This window comes from Apteryx rowi, unplaced genomic scaffold, assembly GCF_003343035.1.
Source record: "Apteryx rowi isolate R43461 unplaced genomic scaffold, aptRow1 scaffold_241, whole genome shotgun sequence".
Lineage (NCBI taxonomy): Eukaryota > Metazoa > Chordata > Aves > Apterygiformes > Apterygidae > Apteryx > Apteryx rowi.
In genome coordinates this window covers 36,083-56,900 of record NW_020448764.1, presented here as the reverse complement: position 1 = coordinate 56,900, position 20,818 = coordinate 36,083, and the positions used below count along the sequence as shown (strand labels likewise).

Genomic DNA, 20,818 nt, shown 5'->3' with positions numbered 1-20,818 from the left:
TCTTCTGTTTTTCCCACTACTTTCCATATAAATCCAGTTGTTTCTTAAATATATGTTTGTTTATAAGGAATTTTACTTGTTTGTAGTTTGTGACTTGTGATTTCATTTATTCCTGGCTGTATATTGAAGAATTCTAATGTCAATTGGTCAGTTGTTCAATATTTTCACCTTGAGACTTTCAGCTACAGAGATTTATTTATCTATTTATTTATCTTTCTATCTATTTATTTATCTATTTATTTATAGGTTTTTGTGTGTGCCAGCTATGGATCTTAGTCATTCCTTCCTGAACTTTGTCAGCTTCTGAGAACTGAGATTTTAAATTAAGATTGAAAATATGGTCATATGACTGAAATTTTTGTTCAAGGAAAGGGTTTTTTTGTTTGCTTTTCAAGTAGTTTTGTAACTGTTGTGGTCTCTGTGTTGTTGACTTGTGTGGAAATAGCTAATATGTCATGATGTAAAGAAGTATACAAGTCAGCTGCTGTTTTTCGTTTAGTAGATAGATTCTACACAAGAGCCCTTGGCTATTATTTTTCAAAAGTACAGTCTTAAAGTACATCTCTTCTGGCATGGTTTTTGTTTGTACTGTGTCATGCAGTTATRTACAAAAAGCATAGGAAAAACACTTTTATAGGTTGTGACTTAGTCACATTTAAATAGTTCTTCCAAATCTGCTTAAATTTCACTGGTTAGTATGTACTGTCCTCACTCAGTATGTAGTCAAATTAGTCTTTCCAAGAAACTGGGTCAGGCTGTCATACCAAATAAAAAGCACCCAAGAGGAAGAGTTTGGCAGCTCAACAGACATTTATTTCTGTAATATGTAGTTATTAAAACTTTCATTCATTGGCCTTGGGACAGCGTTCCATCTGCTAGAGTTATTGTTGCATGAAAGTACACAGCCCTTTGGACTTCACATTCTTTGTTTAGATGCATCAGTGAGCATAACAGATGCTTTTTCACAGTGATTTTGTGAGCCCTTTCTGAATTTACCTGTATGAAAATCTGGGGGTTCCTATGCCTCTCTCTCCCAAATTTGCTCAGCCGTTACTTGTTAAAGCCAGACCTGAAAAACTCTTGCCAATGTCAGTTTGATAAACTACTTTTTTTTACAGTTAGTTCAGTCAGCATTTATAAATGCATATACTATACAAACATTAAAATACATAGGCGAATAGGGAAATATTTTTGTTTTGACAATAGAGAATAAAATGAGAGAATAGTTTGCCTACTTGTTCTAGCTCTTTTCATAGTATATAACAGAGAAAAATAACTAAACTGRAAAACCTTTAACTCTGTTTTTCATGTGGATGTCCGTAAGCTTTTGCATTATATTATGTTAACATGTTTCTCCCAAAACAGAGGGTACTGAAAGACACCCTATAACTTCTTATAGGGCTTGGGTTGGGGGTAGTGTTGCAGAATCACTCGTATGTAAATCTGTAGAAGCCATAGCAGCCTTCAGCTAATGAAGGAGGTGAATGGCCACTGTCTATACTACAGTTACAAGAAAAAACACTGAATAGTAACCACTATGTGTGATGGAGACCATTCTGTTTAAGTGCACAGTGCAGTCTGTAAACATATATACTTTAAAGGCCTGTATACTACTGTTTCTTCCTTCAGGTCTCTCTGTTACAGCGTTTTTCACCTACTGTATTAAGCCTGCATTTTCTTGCTTGTGTTCTTGCTTTTGTAGCAGAAGTTAATTGAGTTGTATTATCAAAACAGTGCTGCCATTGCTGATGTGATTAATCCCAATTAAATTGATTCTTAAAAGCTGCTGCATCAATTTTAACTTCATTCTAAAGACAGGCTGTGGAGTTGAGGGATGGGGCTGAGCATTGCCAGTTTTGGAAAAGACTGCATCAGTCTGGACCGCTAATAAGCTGCTTCGRGGTATGCGTGTATGTGTGTGTGTGACAGGAGCGTGGGGGGTTGCTGGTTAAAACTTGCAGACTTAGACTGGCAGAATCTTGTGGCTAATTCTCCTACCAGTCTCCTGCTGTGGTAATAAGGAGGCTACTGGATCAGACAGTGAATTTGTTACTGCAGGCACAGATTGTTCTTGTCAGGGTCGCTTCTGACTGCGCCTTTGAACAGGGCACGTACAATGGCTGTAATTTCATCTGTGGGCCTTTTGGCTCTGCAATGATTCAGATAATAGCAGGAACCTGTAGGAAGAGGTCTGGTAACTTGAGAAAGTGCTCATGGAAAAATTTGGCCATTGCAGGAGAGACTGGTTTAGCACGTACTGCTTCTGTCTCATGGTACCGAATTCTCAGTTTAGTTATATAATGGGAGGCATTGAGTATTTTTTGGCACTTTGAGACTACAGAGGGCTGTTAGCTGTATTTTTTTGCAACAAAGACATTATTGCTAGCTGTATTTTTTCAACAAAGCTATTACAAGATTTTCACACTCCCTTCTGTCTATGGGGTGAGTCAGATGCTTCATGTGTATGAGTATATAGTCAAGGTTGCTTTCAATGGCTAAGAGTATCCCTTAGCATATGAAAAACTGAGCTGCATGTTTTCCTGAAAAACTAGATTTTTGCCTTTTGTAAGACTGGTTATAAATTTTTACCTTGAGACTTGAGCCTGTTTCAGTTTTTACCAATTACTTTATAAATTAGAGGAAGCTAGTGCATTATTGCTAGGAATTTGAAACCTTGCCATTTTTACCAATAAAAGAGAATTTGTAGATGCATTACCATTATTGCTTTATCATATTTCAGTACACTAGAAAGGCAGTTGTAAAATCCCTAACATTTTGAAGTTTTTCTATGTATCCTCTTCCGGGACAGTAGCAGTACTATTATCTCAGTGCTAGTTAGCAATGTTCAATTTAATTCCTCTTAACTTTTTAAGACAACATCTGGGGAAGATGTACGGGACTTCACCAAGGTGCTGAAGAATAAGTTCCGGTCAAAGAAGTATTTTGCAAAGCATCCCCGACTTGGCTACTTACCTGTGCAAACAGTTCTGGAGGGTGACAACCTGGAGACGTAAGCTTGATTATAATATAATCCCTGCTGGGGTCACTGGCCTATTTCATTAAAAACAAAAAAGTAAAATTCAAGAAATAATCAAAAGTGGTTGCAGAGCCTTGTGCTGGAATATTTTTTCCATGAATATTTGAAGATCTTTCTCATTTTCTAAAAAGTAGCATACTTTATGCTTTGATTTTGATAAGCCATGGATATTAGCAGGTAATACTGTTGAAGGTAGGGTTAACAGCTGTTTTGCAAAGAACATTTTTATAACCGTGGGGAGAGCAGGTTTTTGGAACTGCATTGCTTATTTGGTTGTCTCGAAGCCCCTCTCTTTAATGACTTTGGAATCCACTGCCCACTTTCAGATGCATTGGGGTTGGAGATCTCCAAGATGATTAGGTTCCTACAAACTTCAGAAATCTAGGTGGCCCGATAAGAGAGCCCTGTGAGTGTCTCCACAGTATTACTTATGGTGTTGGCAGAAATGCTTTATTTATTTATTTATTTACTTTCTTGCCAGCTGTCAGCAAAGGACACTCTTAAAAGAACAAAATTAAGATATGTTGACAGGGCACTAGAAGTAGTTCAGTGAATTGACTCTCCTTGACATTGACATACTGGAGTCTGCAGTGCTACTGTATAGTCTAAATACAGTGCCACTTAAAGCTAGCAGCAACATCAAATGTAAAGCTTCATATACAGTAGACCTGTGCCATTGTCTGTGCTCTGCTTTCTTGACCAGAAGATGGTACATTTTATTTACAGTAAACAAACCCTGCTCGTTCTTGGCTTAAGAAGCAGGATGAAAGAACCTGGATTTTGGCCTGAGTTCTAAGTAAGGTTTTGAATTGGAGCACAGATTCAAAATTTAAAATGTTACTCACCAGAGCAGTCTTAAGCTGGTCTGTATTTAAAAACAAAAACATATGTCAAGAACAAAGGAAATTAAAGCTGCTTTGATGTGATGAGAAGTTGTCAATGGTGCCAGAACYGGAATGCCAAAACTGTAAACACAAGTCAGGATAAAACTCTCTTGGTGCAGTCATGTGGGAAATATGCAGATAAACTGCCAGCATCATGCTGAGAAAACTATTGGTATTGGTTCTCTCCTCTACAGGTGACAAAAAAAAAAAACAACACATACTTTCCTTAAAAAAAAACACTTGAGTGGAATTTAAGCAAACTGATCATGGTTTAAAAATAGGAGTTCAATCAATAATACTCTTTGGTATTTTTTTTTTTAACAATTTGATTTTTATTTAACAAAATAAAGCATGTAAGTCAGTCTCCTATCTCTCCATTGTAGGCTGCACTATCTGTTGCTGCCTCTTTTTCTGTGTCAGTTGCTAGTCCAAATGATCTGGGTGGGTTGCTGCTGAAAATAATATGTGGGGTTTTTCAGCTTTCTCTTGCTTAAATGGCACTAAAGTTTTTGTTTCATGGTTTGTTTSTTTCTTTCTTTCTTTCTTTTTTTTCTTCCTTGCAGTCCTATCACTCTCATCAGTATGTGGCCAGAGCAATATGAGTGAGTATGCAGAACCCCTCTCTCTGGAAAGCTCAGTATGCTACTTGTTTTCTTTAAGCTGAATAGCTGCTAATCTGATGTGTATGAGCTATAGGGTATATGGTTCACCAAAAAGCCCAAAGGAACGACCCCTCCCGGCAATATTGTGATTTTAATTTGTCATCAGTGTAACTTATTTTTTAAATAACTTTGATATTTTTGGATTGCTTTAGACACTGTTAATTTTTTTTGTTCTGTTTTAACTAGTCCTTCCCAGTCTCCACAGCTATTTCATGATGACACACACTCCAGGATAGAGCAGTACGCTACAAGGTAAGAAATGCACAGCCTGCTGCTCATGCTGCACCACATGTTGTGATAGATTCCTGCTGATTTTAATGTACTCCGCTGGCTGGACGTTATTTATTAAAAAAAAAAAAGACAAAAAAACCTTTATACTCAGAAGCAAGTCAAATGTTTGTAAATCAGCAGCTTCTGAATGCAGCATATTAAATGAAATAGATGCATTAAGTCTGTCATCTGTCCTACAGAATGGAAATTGTTTTAGAATTACTGTGTGTTATTTCTAAAAAGTACCATTTTCCTTTGGCTTCCACATTTTTAACCTTTTGAAATACACTCAACTTGTTGGATATATAATTTTTCCCAGTAGGATTTTAGACCCAGGTTTTCATTTTCTTTTCTAATAGATTGAGACTATCCATTGTCACTGACTTTTAGCGGAGGATATAACAACTACAAATGTTTCATGTTCTAGCTTTTATGGGGTCACCCCAAACCTTCCTTTTAGCATAAAATGCCTGTAGTGATAAGACCATCTCAATGCCTCAGTGTTTTGTGGAACCCTTTTCTGTCCGTTCAGAACTGGTGACAGTTAATCAGTAACCAAAGGTGCCCTCTGAAGAATAAGTAACTACTTTATGAGTAACTACTTTTAACAGAGAAACTGATCCATATTACTGTGGGAACTGACTTGTTTTTGCTTTGGGTGATTTTACTGTTGCATCTGATCTCCACAACTTTAAAGACTAAAAAGTTAAGATCATAAATAAAACTTCAGGACTTGTGTTTATTAATATTAACTGTTTGCTACTGAATTCTTATTTACAGGCACCATAAAACAAGTCCCAAAACCATTCGTTAAATGCCCAGCTTACCCAACACACAATCTTTGCAGCAAGGAAAAAATGGGCATAAACTAATGTTGAAAGGCTGCCTATTGTCAGCCTCAACTTCCTTGTTTTATTTAATGATGAATGTTTTCATTCTTTGTTAGTAACATAGTACATTGTTAAAGGCAAACTCATACTGCTTTTCAGTTGTTTGGAACATGCCATTCATATAAATCTGATGACATTGATACAATTTCTGAATATAAAACTTGGGCCATGTTGTAATCTATTAAAACCCATGAGCAGGGCTATAAATTAGACTTCACTAGAAAGCTATCAGAATTTTTTTTTGTCTCCCCCTGTTCTTTTTTTTCAGCCTGTGACACTCCGGTGCCATGGTTTATTGTGTCAAGGTAAAGTTCAAGCTCTGAACTCTCTTTAAGGATTAATAAGAGATCCCRGGTGTAATACTTGGTTTCCTTCCCTTCACCTTCAGCTCTTAGAATTCTGCTCACAATCAGACTTGCTGGAGGTGGACCATGCATCACTCAGACAGGTTTCTTTCAGAATACAAATCCAAATCTGTACCTACCTACTATGTGCAGAAGTTGGTTAGAAAGCAAAAAGCACCCACTTAAAAATATACTAATTACTGTATAAGTAAGCTATCTAAAATTAATCAAGATGTTTTTTTCCTCTGGTAATACAGTTTAAAAGATGAAAACTCATCCAGTATCTTTTATCTTGTTTTTTATTGTGTGCTTTCTAGTTGGATCTGTTACCATGCGTTTTTCACATACAAATTAGGGAATATTTTTTTATTGTCCTGATCTTTTCAGCTAAGCTTCTTTCAAGAAATATACTGACAGAAAACAGATTTGTTAGCCTCTTAGTGAAGAATTTCATTGTTTTAAAATGTTTTTGAATAATGTTCATAATGTAAATAGTTGCACGTATTGCAAATATAGCTGGTGGAGAACCTTATGTTTAAATGACTTTGTCTTCCTATTAAAGGAGATCAGCAAGTGTCAAAAGACACCTCACTGCAGAAATAGTATATTAGGGCTTAATGCCTTTATTGTCACTGAATGACGAATATTCGAGACTCCATTTTTCTGTTAGCAAAGTTAGAAATCTTTTTGCGATTTTTAGAAAAAATCCTTCTTGTGTACAGCTCCCAAATGCAATCAATTACCATCTTCTCATCCTGTTGTTCTGTGTCACCTCTGAATTGCTTCTAATTCCCTTCCTAGGCTTTCAGTTTGTCTCTCACCTTGAAGGCTCTCTGTAACTCCACAGTCCCTGCCCTTGTTCCCCTCTGCTCTACAATCAGAGCTATCTCCTTGCTCCACGTGCTATTCCAAGCAAATCTTCACTATGTGGTGGAGCCTGAAAAGATGCTGCTGATGACAGAGCACATGTTTGTGAGACAGAATATCTATTACTCACTCACTAAGAGATTTGGGGCAAATTAACAAAATTTCTGTGCCTCAGTCTTCTTTCTGAAAAATACTGGTTATTGTGCTGCTTCCCTTTACAACAAAGGGGCAATGAAGATTAATTCTGAAAATTAATTGGGTTTTTTTTTCAGGAACTTAAAGGTGCTGAGCTAAGAAACATTATAAACGTGACTAGCATTATGATAACTACCTTATATTATTCAGAGTTGACTAGATCTGCTTGAGATGATCTGGAACAGAGGTGATCTGAATGTTGTCTTATCATTTGGAAGCTTCTCCTCCGAAAACAGGGGAGGCATCTGCACACTGCATTGCACCCAGTAGCCATGGTGGCATGAGGCAGTCAGGACCATGGCATCCTGTGTTGTTTCTTTTGTCCTCCTTTAAGTTGGAGGAGTGCTAACAAATGTACAAATGGGAAAGCCTGCTCTGTGAAAAAAGAATACACCAAAGAGTTCTCATTTCTTTAGGGACTTGCACACTGCTTTCAAAAAAAGTTTGAAGGTGTCTTTAATAATAGATAGTGCACTTGCATAAATATGTGTGAAATTAAGATACCTTATTAGTAAGGTAATAAGTAAAGGAAATACATGATCTCTATTTGGAGTAATCTGATATATGGACAGTATTGAGTGTTCCTAGATTTTTATGTATTCATCTTATGTATAGATGAGGTATATCTGTCCTAAAAAAATGAACAGGCATAAAAGAAAATTCCTGCTGTGATTTTAAAGAAATGTATGGTCATATAAATACAGTGTAATAATCCAATCCTCTTAGATTAATTCCTTAAAAAATGGGAACTTTAGGAAATGACTATAATTACACTGTTTTTTGGGTGATTTTCCAGGACATGTCTGTCCACAGTGTGATGTTATTTGCCAAGCATAATTTCAGATGTTGCATGTGCTATATTTAAAAAGTATTTATCCTCTTTTGTTAGTCCAGCTTTATAAAATTCAAACAAGGAAACCATCTGTGAAAACATCTCTTTAACTAATTTTACCATGAGAGTTGTGGTGGTGCTAATGATAATTATACTAGATATAGAAAATACACTTCTTCTATGTTGCTTGGCAAGTAGAATTAGTTAATCATAGCACAAGTTTCTCATAAAAGTCCTCTGGATTATAGGTTCTTGTTACAAAGTCGAGAAGTTTATTTCTAGTCATATGAGGCGAGATTGCCATATCCGAGTGATTTCTAGGTAGCATTAATCTTCACAGTGTTATATTTAAATTATGCAGCATATTATCTGAAAGTCATGTTTTTTCCCTGTCTTTCAGGCTGGCCCAGATGGAAAGGACCAATGGCTCCTTCCTCACGGACAGTAGCTCCACCACAGGAAGTGTGTAAGTAACTCATTAAGGCTACTAGGAAAGATGGATATATTTGGTTACAGCTGCATGATATGATCTTTATAAACTGTAACACAGAATTTAGTCCCAATGAAAGTAGCTAATAAGTATGACTCCAAGAATGCCTGCATAAATTTCATTCTTCCAAGCACTAATTAAATACATTGGTGGTGTTTATTTGTTGAATAAGTTACTTGGTGACATAAGGGAGCTCTGTGTTTGTCAGCTGTTCTACTTCAAGAAATGAGTACATTTCATGTGACTGGAAACAAGTCACAGCTTTACAGGCTCTAATTTGTATTGCTTTTCTACTCTTGCCATACTGTAAAGTGTAGAAGTGGACAATGGAGTGTGCCAATAGCTTGTGTTAATCTCCAGGACAATTTTCTGGTTAAAAACAAACAAAAAAAATCATCTGTATTAGAAGTGTTATGCAGATCCAGAACTATGTTGTTGCTTTTTCTTGCTTAGATTTCAATTTATCGGCTGCTGATCCATCTGTTTATACTTGGGGATATAAACATAGCCCTATATTAATTTATCAAGGCCATTTTGTGTTTTGGAATTATTTGACAGTTTTAATGTAAAAGACTTCTTTAAAATGTATAGATGAACCTGGTAAAACATAAAACCCTTTGAATTACTAATGAATTGAATATGGTTTTTTTCCATGTTAAAATACATGAATGTTTTAACCTCATTGTATTATCAGTTCAGTTAATTAAATCAGTGTAGTAGGACAATGCCTCTTTTAAGTTATTAAAGGATGTCATCCTATTACAGAGGAAACAGAATTTGTTATTGTTCAGCTCTGGTTAGTTAGACTAGGCTATTGTTCTTAGTAATGCCTTCGTTTACTGTTTTAAAATCTAATCATGAAATGATTTTTCCAATGAATTTTACTAGCAGTTTGAGATATAAATAATATCTTTCAAAGAAGCACTCATGATCACCTTTAAATTCGTTTCCTCTTTCCTGCTTGATTAACTCTTTTTACATAACTGCTAAAACTGTTTTTCATGTRTAACCTTAATAGTAGGCTCACCAATGACAGAAATGCAGCCAAACTCTTCCCTTTTGAAAAAATGCAAACATGCTGCCATTTGGCAGGGAAAGCTGAAAATTTGTAAGCTGCTAAATGCTCATACACTTGATCAAGTTGTTTATTTTGCAATTAATGATTCTACTTGTGTACAAGACTGAGCAGCCATCCATTCCAACAGTAAAAGGAGTCATATACACTTTTATTCATCTGTTGATTTTAATACAATTTTTATTCTCACCTATAAAAATAGCCTCTCTTTTAAAAAAAATAACAAACTTGGTGGATTTGTGTACCGTTATATTGGAGAGACTTTGGGTCTCAGTCCTGTTGTCAAATGGGGACTGTTACATAAACAAAACATGCAGAGATTCAGAGGTCAAGGAGGGCAAGAAAGTTGTGGGGGGGGGTTTACTGTGTGGCACCATTTTTTATTTGCAGATAATACTATACTTTCACTAAGGTGCATGCTAAAGTGCCCACAAAATTCTGAAGAACTGTGATTTAAAGTTTAGACTTGAACCACTGCAGGGAAGTACTGATCTGTGAAATCTAGATCCCAGGCTGGATCATAAATCTCTTATAGCTGGAACACTGGGTATCTAGGATGCCCAGTTCACCAACATTTTTAATGTTTAAATACAGTTTGACATAGAAATGTGTATTGTAATCATTCTATGTAGACTGAATCAGAAGGGGCAATTTGAAATTTGAATCTGTATTTTTTCAGCTCAAGTGTATCTGCTATAAACATACCTGAGCAAAATCTCATTTTCTTATGGCATTCTTTTGAACCTTCAGGAGATGATTACTGATTTGGAAATCAAATTCTCTCCTTCTTGTAATCGGAATTCTGTTCTGAGATCTTATTTTTATCAGTCCTCAGGAGTTCTTCAGTTTACTGCAAACTATAATAGAGGCAAAGTTACACTTGATATTGGAGAATTACTACTTTTGCCTTGTCAGCTTAACCTTGTTATTAATGAACTTGTTAACACACTTCATGCTCCAAAGGGCTTGCATAAGAAGCCTTCTACATTTGAATGACAAGAAAACTTCTGCCTTCAGTTAAACGTCACAATTTTTTGCACAAATGTTCTAGAATATACAATTTGATTAAGAAAACATTCTTCAAATAAATTTCTCCTGTTTTTTACTTAACCTGTTTTCTTGAACTTTGTTATGACTTCCTCTAATTCAGTTCTTCTAAACTCCCCAAAAGTATKTGAATTCCATTAAACTACATTTTTCCTCAATTGAAAAAATATTTGTGGATTACAAAACAATCRTAGTCTACTGTAGTGTGTCCAGACTTCCAAGCAAATATTCTGATGTTCTCATGATTGTGTTTTCTAATATAAAGACTTTGAAGGAAAATATTTTTCCTTCATCTCATCTTCACTATGCATTATAGAGTTCTAAATGCTTAGGCTAGACAGTCATGATGAATTTTCTTTGGCTTTAGTTCATGCAAATACATCAATATCCTAAAAGCAGACATTTCACAAGTGAAAATGTTGCAAAGTCTTCAGTTTTTCCTTATGTTCAGAGAATGATAAATAGCATGCCTAACAGAAAGCCATGCCTCACAATTTGACAAATCATGTTGTAGTAGAATGAAAAGCAAAAAGCATTGTTAAGAAAATCAAACAAGAACCTAACTCTCTTATTCCTGTAATATACAAACTATCCTGTCTAGGCCATGCTAAAGTTAATTGCATTGTGCATAGTATTTATGATTTCTGTGTACATGTGAATGTTTAATAGCTGTTTTCTGATTAACCCCTTTATTACTGGTGGTCTTCATGTCTGCAGCACTGGTGATGCCACTTCATACCCAGCTGAAGGCAGAGCTGGAACATATCAGAAATTCTGCTTATCAGGGAGACCGTGCACTGAGGTGCAGGGGTAGGAACAAGCAGGGAAGGCCAGCAATGCTTTCAGCTGGCACTGCCCTGCAGTGTGTCATAAGTGCAACTGGAGTCCCAGTATATAGCAACTGAATATTTTGACATAATTTAAGTGGTAAAAAGACATCTTGTCACAATGAGAAATTAATTACAGTTGATAATAAAATCAAGAGAAGAACAGATAAGTTAGAGGATGGGAATGTTTTTGAATACTTTTTTGAACCTTATTCTAGTATTTCTCATAGCATCATCAGGTCAAGATACACTTTCTTTGGACTAGAATACATGGTGCTTAGTATTAGAGCCATAGAAAAAAATGAAAATGATGGGGGAAATGTAGTCATCACAAACTCATTTATCTTATTGTCTAAAATCTAATTTAGCAATCTGTTTTCTTAATCATATAAAATGGTACGCTAGGATGAAGAGTGACTATCAAGAAATCTGAGTTTGTCTTTTTACAGCTCAGGCTTGATGCTAGGAAAGCTGTGCCTAAATTTCTTTAGGCTCTTGCTCCATCCCTGCCGTGCTTAATGCATGTTTTGGAATAGGCCTGTTGAAAACATGTATCCACAAAGAGAATAGGATATTTCAAATGCCATTTTCCATTGGTTGGTTTGTTTTCCTTTGAGATGTCCTTCTTTCAAGTCTGACCTTCTTTGGATGTCATTTTTTACAGCTTTCCAGCATGATGATAGTGCAAATGCTAAAAAGTAACTGTAATTCCTGCTGTTAAAGGACTTTATCTGTGTAGTTCAGGCTTTTTCTCAAAGCCCAGGGTCTTCAGGAGAATAACCACTGAGAAAGGACAAGGAATTGATTTTGATCTTGTGCTTTTATTTTGGTTGCTGATTGTCATCTCCCACCAGTTCTGGAGAGGAGAAAATCTTGGATTCTCAAAATGAAAATATTTGCATGTCGAAGAGTGTGTGTCATTCCCTTGTGTTGGAGGTCATCATGAAGCCCTGCACTGAGACTTCTGTGCTACTATTAGATCTGTCTTAATTACAGTCATGAGGTCTGTTGGTGCAGGTTGAAGGTTCTGGTTTGGGACCAGTAATCTTGGCAGAACAGACTGGTAGTGGAACACATGCTAAAAAATGACTTTTTCTTTAACAGGTTTCTCCCTTTATCAGGTATTTCCTCTCTCATGTGTCAGAGTGCTATGAATTACAGATTGTGATGCCTAAGAAATGACCAGTCAGTATTTGCAGTCTGTCCTCTACAGACTCTGAGACACTGAATCAGTGAGAGAGGAGGGAAATTAAATTTACTCAGGGTTGAATAACTGGGAGGAGTATGAAGTATAAAATATCAAGAATCCTTCCTGAGCAAATTGTATCTACCCATTTGGGTCCTACCAACTGGCCACAGAACAGTGAAAAGTATGTAAGCAGTTATTGTATAAACACTTTCTTATATAAGTTATAAGGTATATAAGTTTCATGAAAAAATGAGGTTACAACTAATGTAAAATCTTGACAGAATCTCAGCTTCAATGAAGTCAAATAAAAATAATAAATCCAGCTTTACAGAGCCATATTAAAAAAAAATCCATTTCAAGTGACCTGCATAGCTGTTTATAAACTAATTCATCATCTTAAAATATAGATAGCAGCTTTTTGGTGCCTAATTAAAATAACCAGACTAAACTCCTTGATCTTGTGAACCTTTCCCAACAACATAACACCCTTGCACAAATAAAACCTGTATAGTTGCACTGTATCATGTAAATTAATATTTAAAGAGTGTTTTGAAACCTGGATGATAAAACTGCATTCTCTCTCTGTGGTCTGTTTTCACACTGTTTTTGTACTCACTGTAATGTGGCATTAAACTGCAGCACTTCACTGCATAGAAGACTATTTCAGCTGCAGTGAGGCAATTCTGCAAGTTTTGCAGGACTTTAGAGACCCTACTATATACCGTACAGTTTGAAGCCCTAATATCTGTTTACAACACTTCAGCCAAAACTTAGTCATAAGTGGTGTTTTGTTTTATTAAGGTGCTTAAAGGATAGAGAAGTACCCAGTTTTCATTTTTATGTCAGGACGTGATCCAAACTCCATTAACTATACTAGCCTTTGTTTTAGATTTAACTAGACCAGAAAATAACAAAGCAAGTGATTATGAGTTTCCCTGATATCATTTGAGAGGCTGAGAAAAGAAAGCAGTTAAGGGACTTGTTTTTGTAGGTAAGCAAAAAACATTGTTCTGTTTCTGTTCTAGACAGCTCTGTGTGTCCGCTATCCCCTGTGTTTTTGAGGGGGCTTAAATGCACATACAACCCCAGTGTTATTTGAATTGTATGCTCATATTGAATGAAAAATTCATTACATTTATTGATTTGCATGGGAAGATCAATATTTCTTCTCATGAGCATAGGACTGACTACAGCCAAGATAGATAAGAAATACGGGAATGTGCATTATTTTACTTGAAATTTCTCAATTTACAATTAAAGGCAGAGGAACTTACTAATGAAGTTTCTTTTTCAGATTATCATGTAAATTTTCTGCAAACTATTAGTTTATTGCAAAAGATGTGTTGAAGGAAAGCACTCGGTGGAAGAAACTTTTCATATCTGTTTTTAACCCTTCTGTCATAAATGAACATTCATGGAACAGAATGCCATGAACTTTAAGAATGGATGGAACTGTCAGAGGCTATAAATAGTTGGGGTCTTTTTCACTTTTATTGTTATTTGATACATATTTGATCATAATAGTCTAGATTTTCAAAGACAAGTTGAAAGTGGCAGCCCACCTAACAGCTTTGGATAGATAGTGCATAGTTATCTTCAGGTAGAAATAAGTCAATGTTATTCTAACATAGAAATTAGTTTCAGTAAGAAATTTGTTTTAATCGATAATACGAAGAACGAAATCACTTAGCTGCATGATAGAAGTGGATTTCCAAGAGAAATAGACAATCTGTATTTAATAAATTTGTGGATATTTTGGCTTGGTTTGTAATAGTGGTGATGACTTCAAATGGGTATTGATGTAGTGAGGTACCAAGAAATCTTAGTTCGACAGCATAGGATAGGGTCTTATACATACACAAACAATATGTTTGCAGTTCTCATTTGTTTCTGTCATGTGCATTTACTGAAGTTCAACAGTACAGCTATGCACTTTGAGAACAGAAGACTCCTTTTATCACAAGGTTTTGAATTTATTTCTGGAAAAAACTCCAATCTGTGTGCAAGGCCTGTAATACACCTGAGGTGTTTTACTTTTAGATACATTTATTAATAGATTATTTGTCACCACAGAGATAATTTTTGTTTTATCCAGTATATACATTTCTAAGTAACTGTTTTTCAAATCATTCAAATGGGACTGTATATTTAGATATTTTACATTGTAAGATTTTTAATAAACTGAAGGAAATAGAAAAGGCCCCTTGAAAAGCTCTATTACAYTTCTATTTGAAAAATAAATATTTTGTCTATTACCAACTTCCTGTTTTTACTATGCCCTTTCAAAGACACTGCTTGAGGATACTTTTCATTATGTCACAGCACAATCAGTTGAACAGCATAATGAATAGTTACTTCATTGCAACCATAGCAGAAAAAGATTAGTGCAGGATAGATTTTTTTTTAATGCAGAAAAATCTGTTTCATATTTATTACTGTCTTTTTAAGTTTAAATTCTAAAAAGCTGTATACTGTTTTTTTTAAGAAAAAAATCATTCTGAGTTTCTTAAATGAGAAATTTGGAGTTAATATATTTTAAACTCTGTTATGAGAGAAATTTTCAATAAGTTATTTCAAAAGTCTTGGCAAGATAGGGTCTCTCTTGTCTGAAAAAGCAGAGAATAGTTCTGCCAACATCTTGCAAAAGTTTTTGCATGATTTTGCAAGACAGTTGTTGGCATAAAAGCTTTTGTGGCTGTAAAATCTTGTGAGATAACCATTCCAAGCAATGATGGAAAAGTTCTTATTTCTTTTAAACATCTAAACATTCAACTATATTCTAAAGAAAATGGGAATCACCTGATGTAAACAGATGAGTGTACCTTCAATAACAAATAAGTTCTCCCTTCTTCTCCTACTATTTTCTTGGGCTACTGGTGCCCTAATCATCTAAAAACTAGCTCATCTGTATCACACTCATACTCAAGACAGTACACGTATACATACAAAAACCTTTTAGACTTTAGATTCTCTTCCAGTGATAAAGCCCCACAAGCAGAAACCAGTAGCAAAGACCTTTTGCCTTTATTTATCATGGATGCTCTCCTCCAAGATTTAAACAGTCTGCTTCCTTATCTCTCCACCCTGCTCTGTCAGATGAGTTTCAGCCCATCCAATGTGTCTCTCCAGGCCTACTCTCTTGTCTCTTCCTTTCTTCCTTGTAGTTTTCTGCTCTTTTATCTTTGTATATCCATTGTTCATCTGGTACATGAAGTGTCTCCTCTACAGTGTCCTACAACTGGATGTTTGCTCTCTCTCTTTCCCAGATGAATCTGAATACATGTGTGTATACTGTTAATGTGCTTTATTTTTGCTGTTGATCATATTTTAACTTTAAAAGATTTTTAGGATAAAGTTTGTATGGAAAGTGTTTCACTATATAGTAATGTACATAGCCTCTGTTTTGCAAGTCAAGCAAAGAAAGGCATTTGGCGAAGAGAAGAGTGCGTTCTACAGCAGTCTTATTGCTATGATTCAGGAATTTCTCTTTTAAAAATAGTATATAGTCTTTTTGCTTCTCATTTATCCTTTTTTGAGTAAGTAAGCAACTACTCTTAGGGCATGGTATCTTTCACTTCCTATCCCTCTGACATTGCTATGGAAAAAAGCCAGCAAGTGGGGAAGGAAGGCATGTATAAAAAAGCAAAATCATTTGGATATTATAGCATAATTGAAAGTTTTAGGTCTTCTCTATCTCCTGACTAGAATGGAATTTCTGTGCTAGTCAAAAGAAGGTCAGTCTTAGGCTTTTAGTTTTATACCCGAATCTGTAAGGAGGAAGATAACTGCTACCCTTGAAGAGTTTCAATGTGTCACATGTGTATCACAACCAAAAAAAAAAAATTGTGGAAATATAAGACTAATTCAAAATCCATGTCATGATCTTTGCAGCATTGTCAGTCCCCTTTGTGCAGCCCATACTGATTTATCTAGATATTTGATGATTCTTTCACCTATCACATTTTGGAGAGTTCTGTGATTTATTTTTTTTTTTAATTTCTAATTTTTATTAAGTAGATTGAGCACACCAAAACTGTCTCCTAAGAAATACTATAAGTTTAGGGATATTTGTAGTCAAAATAAAGATACCACCAGGTAGTGGTTATTTTACCAGGTAGTTCATTTGGTTTTATTTATATTTAAGGCACTTGAAAGTAATCATTTTTGGTTTATATTATCTCAGATTCTTGCTTTCACTGTTTCTTTTGGAACCATCAGCAGCCTTTGGTCTTTATGCATACATTAAAATGAAATGGTCTTTTATACTAATACAGTTCAATTTTCTTTTTGCTATGTGTTGTCTGGTTTTTGCAGTATATTTTTTTGAAATAAGTCAGAAAAATGTTAATACAATTTGCTGAGCTACATACATCTGACAGTTATACCCTAGATTCTTGCAGGCTTATGTTCTGCTCTGAGTACTTTGTCATAAACAAACAAGAAAACAAACAAACCCCCTCAGCTTGGCAAAGTTGTTAGCTCACATAATAAACACATTACTGCCTGTCTTAAATCTACATTGTTTTATTACTCTAGAGAAGATGAACATGCCCTTATCCAGCAGTATTGTCAGACTCTGGGAGGAGAGTCGCCTGTGAGTCAGCCACAGAGTCCTGCTCAGATACTCAAGTCAGTGGAAAAGGAAGAGCGGGGGGAGTTGGAGCGCATCATCGCTGACCTTGAGGAAGAGCAAAGGTCTCGTAATCATCCTGCCTGGTGTCTGAATTGTCACCTTGCTGTCATTGTTTTAACCTTGCATGTACTACATACAGTTCTTGTTGGAGAGGATGAGGAGATGGACCCAGGAGTCGCAGTTTCAGCTTAGAATCAGTCAAAGCACTGTTCATAGCCTGACTCTTTGTTAGGTGAAAGAGTGTGGGACTGTGACAAAATATTTGAGTTTCACCTCTACTTTATTGCATATGCTTTTTATCATAAACTGGGAGTCAGGACTAGACCTTTGTATGAGCTACGTGTGTCCTGTAGTTGGAGGTGATAATGTCATTTGAACTAAGAAAGGTTTTTATTTTAATTTGCTTGATTGTCATCACTCTCTTTTTCTCTTAATAAACCAGGAGTCTGCAGATAGAATATGAGCAACTAAAGGAGCAACATCTTCGGAGAGGAATCAATCCTCTTGCATCGCCCCCAGACTCTGTTGTGTCACCTCAGCAAGCCTCGGAAGATGCTGAGCTCATTGCTGAAGCTAAACTCCTAAGGCAGCATAAAGGTCGCCTGGAAGCAAGAATGCAAATATTGGAAGATCACAATAAACAGTTGGAGTCTCAGCTTCACCGGCTACGGCAGCTACTTGAGCAGGTAAATGTATAGTGGTGTCTTTCTCCAACGTTGTTTCTGTGTGATGGTGAATCAGAGGTGTTGGAATTTTATTGCAGATGTTTTTCCCAAATTAGCTTGATCTGTTGAACTCAGTCAGGATGAAGAGACTTTTTTCTTATCATCTATTATGAATGCATTTACCATTGTAAAAGTCAAAATGAAAGCAAAATAATTACAAGTGCTGGAGTGATCGTGATAATTCATGAAGTGAATAACACACAACAAGCAAGTGCAACAGTTTTCCCAAAATTAAAGAGGAGGGGGAAGAAAATATATGCCTTTTTCTAAATAGTGGTACCAGTCACAGCCTTTATTTTACTTCAGCTCTCCAGCCTCTTTAAAATGTCCTAGTTGTTGCCAAGGTTCCTGGACACTGCAGCCTTTCTTGGCCTGCCAAAGATACCTGTCTTGTAAGCAAGGGAGAAATTATTTCCATTAAAAAAGGGGGAGGGGTTTTTCTTGAGTAACACGTTTAGACCAGTAAACAACAGCAAAATGGTCTACAAATAATCAAATGCTGCAGGCAAGAGACTTTTAGCAATTTTCAGTAGCTAGGGATCGTTGGGTTTCTTTGTTGGAAGAGGAAGTGTTGAAGGCAGAATATGCACATCTAGATTATAAAAATACCAACAGTAACTTATACAAGGTATTGTCAGAGATGTTTGTTTATACTGTATCCTGTGTGGAAGCTTGAATGATGAAGAATGTACGAATGTTTTCTCCTAAATAATCAGTACAGTTGGGTCAGAGTCCAGTGATGCAAATGGTTCCTGGCTTCCATGAGCCAGGTGAATGGCTGTATTTCTTAGAGAATTTAACTAAGCTAAGAACTAGACCTCACAAAACGGATATCACAATGGCATAAGCTCCTGCTTGATGGTAGACTTATCAAAGTGATCAGGAATTTTTTTCAGTGGCTGGCTTTCTCATTTTTCTAGGTAGTCTTGACAGCACAGCATTAAAATGCGTCTGTTCCCATGGCTTCCCTACCCCTCTAGCAGAATTATTTTTGTTGATGTTACTGTCATTCTGGCATCTTTCATCAGTATTTGAGTAGCTTAAATATTTAAAAGGGAAGCCAAGAACTGGTACAACTGTTCACATCAATCGTTCATGAAGTAAATATCTTGATAACTGTGGCCACTACTAGGTGTTTCAGGGAAAGGCTTAAAGTCTGCTGAAACAGCTGGTAATAGCAATGCAGATGTTCTGCCAAACCCACAGTTAGTTTCAGCTTAGTTCTTAAAGCATGAAAGTGTTCACCCTTTCAAACTTTCTTTTATTCTAATGTAACTGTGGATAATCTTATTAATCATATAATTGTGAAATCTTTTTAGAATCCTCATAATGTCCTTAGTGAGGCCTTTAGGGTATAATGCGTGTATTGTGCTAAAAGGAAAAAAAGCAATTTTTTTTCTTTTTTTTCTTTTTTTTTTTAATCAGTTTCACCTTTTGATTTTTCTGGGCATTCTGCAGCTCTTGGTTTCTGTTAGAGTAAGATAGAACATAGTCAACCTTTTTTAGTACTTCTGATTGTTTAAACCTGATTTACTATACTGTTGCTCTTTTGCTTCCTCTCCAAAATCTCCCTCATCTGTGGGAGTCACGCTGTGCTTCTGATTGTTCCAAATGCCCTTCCCAAAGCTGGTCCTATTTCTCTCTGTCCTCCTTTAAAGGAGTGACTGGAACTAAGTCCAGTATTGTAGAGGGTCTACTTTTTTTTTTTTTTAATAATATTTCTGTGATTTTCAATATGCCTTTCTAAATGCATCATTATTTTATTTGGGGCTGGGGGGGTTGGTGTTTGTTTGTTTTCCGCTGTCACTAAGCAGATTTTTTTGCAAGCTGTCTACCGTGATGCCTAAGTTCCTATTCTGGAGGATTCACAGGGGATTCAGAAATTGTAAATAATCCAAATTTTCAGCATACATTTTTGGAGCTTCTTTAGGTTGACATTAGTACACTTATGAAACAGCACTGAATCCCATTACTGCCCCCTTAAGATTCTTCCATCTGAAAAAATGACCACTTTTTAGAAAGTTTCTTTTTCTGTCATCTAGGCCATTTACAGTCTGTGAAAGTTTTTACCTTTCTCACTGCTTTAAGTGTAGGACTTTATCAGCAGCCAACTGGGGATCTAAGCGTATTTGTTTATTTCCTTTACTTTTATGGACTGCCCCAATTATCTTTTCAGTGGGTATAAGGAATTCCTTTTCTCATGAATGGGACTGGATGATTTGCATGGAAGATTCTCTTAAATCCAAATGTCAAAACATTTAGCAACTGTAAAACTCCTCTAACAATTACTGGTATTAAAGGACGCAACCATCCTTCTTGTAGTAGTGACGACTTTGCCATAACTGGCATCTCATGTCATCTCTTTGTTTCTCACTTCTGTCAAGAGCAAGTTTCTCCTTTTCTCTTTTCCATTCAGCCTCCTGATTGTTGCTTAGGTTAATAACTTGTCACTGAATCCAAAAGTACTGGGCCTTTTTTTCCCTAAGAGATGTGGAATGAGTCTGTCTACCCACAGACATTTAGGGAGAAATTTAATGAAATTTAGAAGCTTCTCTGTAGTAACTGTTTGATCTGTATGAGTGAGCTTTCCAAGGCATTCTTTAGGGGGCACATTTTTCAGAGATATGCATGCATCCTCACATACACATTTGCCTACTTCAGGTCATGATTCTGAGGTGACCATACTATTTTTAGTTTAGCAAGCCCAAAGGATTGGTAGCTGTCACACCAATGTCATTTTTGTCCACCTGATTGATTATAGTGCCAAAGAGGAAGGTGAAACAGAACTGACATGCTTTAATACCAATATGTTAATCATACAGATAATAAGTACATACTTCAATACCAGTAT

At 36.0% G+C, this 20,818-nt stretch overlaps 1 protein-coding gene across 6 annotated transcripts in view; it reads left to right on the top strand.

Moving 5' to 3' along the window:
- Positions 1-20,818, top strand: part of UTRN (utrophin) — a 366,002-nt gene that overhangs the window by 331,336 nt on the left and 13,848 nt on the right. For all 6 annotated transcript variants that reach the window (XM_026066463.1, XM_026066461.1, XM_026066459.1 and 3 more), the window contains 6 exons: positions 2,874-3,010; positions 4,485-4,523; positions 4,770-4,835; positions 8,382-8,447; positions 17,146-17,304; positions 17,685-17,928. In XM_026066463.1, coding sequence (XP_025922248.1) covers positions 2,874-3,010; positions 4,485-4,523; positions 4,770-4,835; positions 8,382-8,447; positions 17,146-17,304; positions 17,685-17,928 — 711 coding nt within the window. The remainder of the gene's footprint in view (positions 1-2,873; positions 3,011-4,484; positions 4,524-4,769; positions 4,836-8,381; positions 8,448-17,145; positions 17,305-17,684; positions 17,929-20,818) is intronic.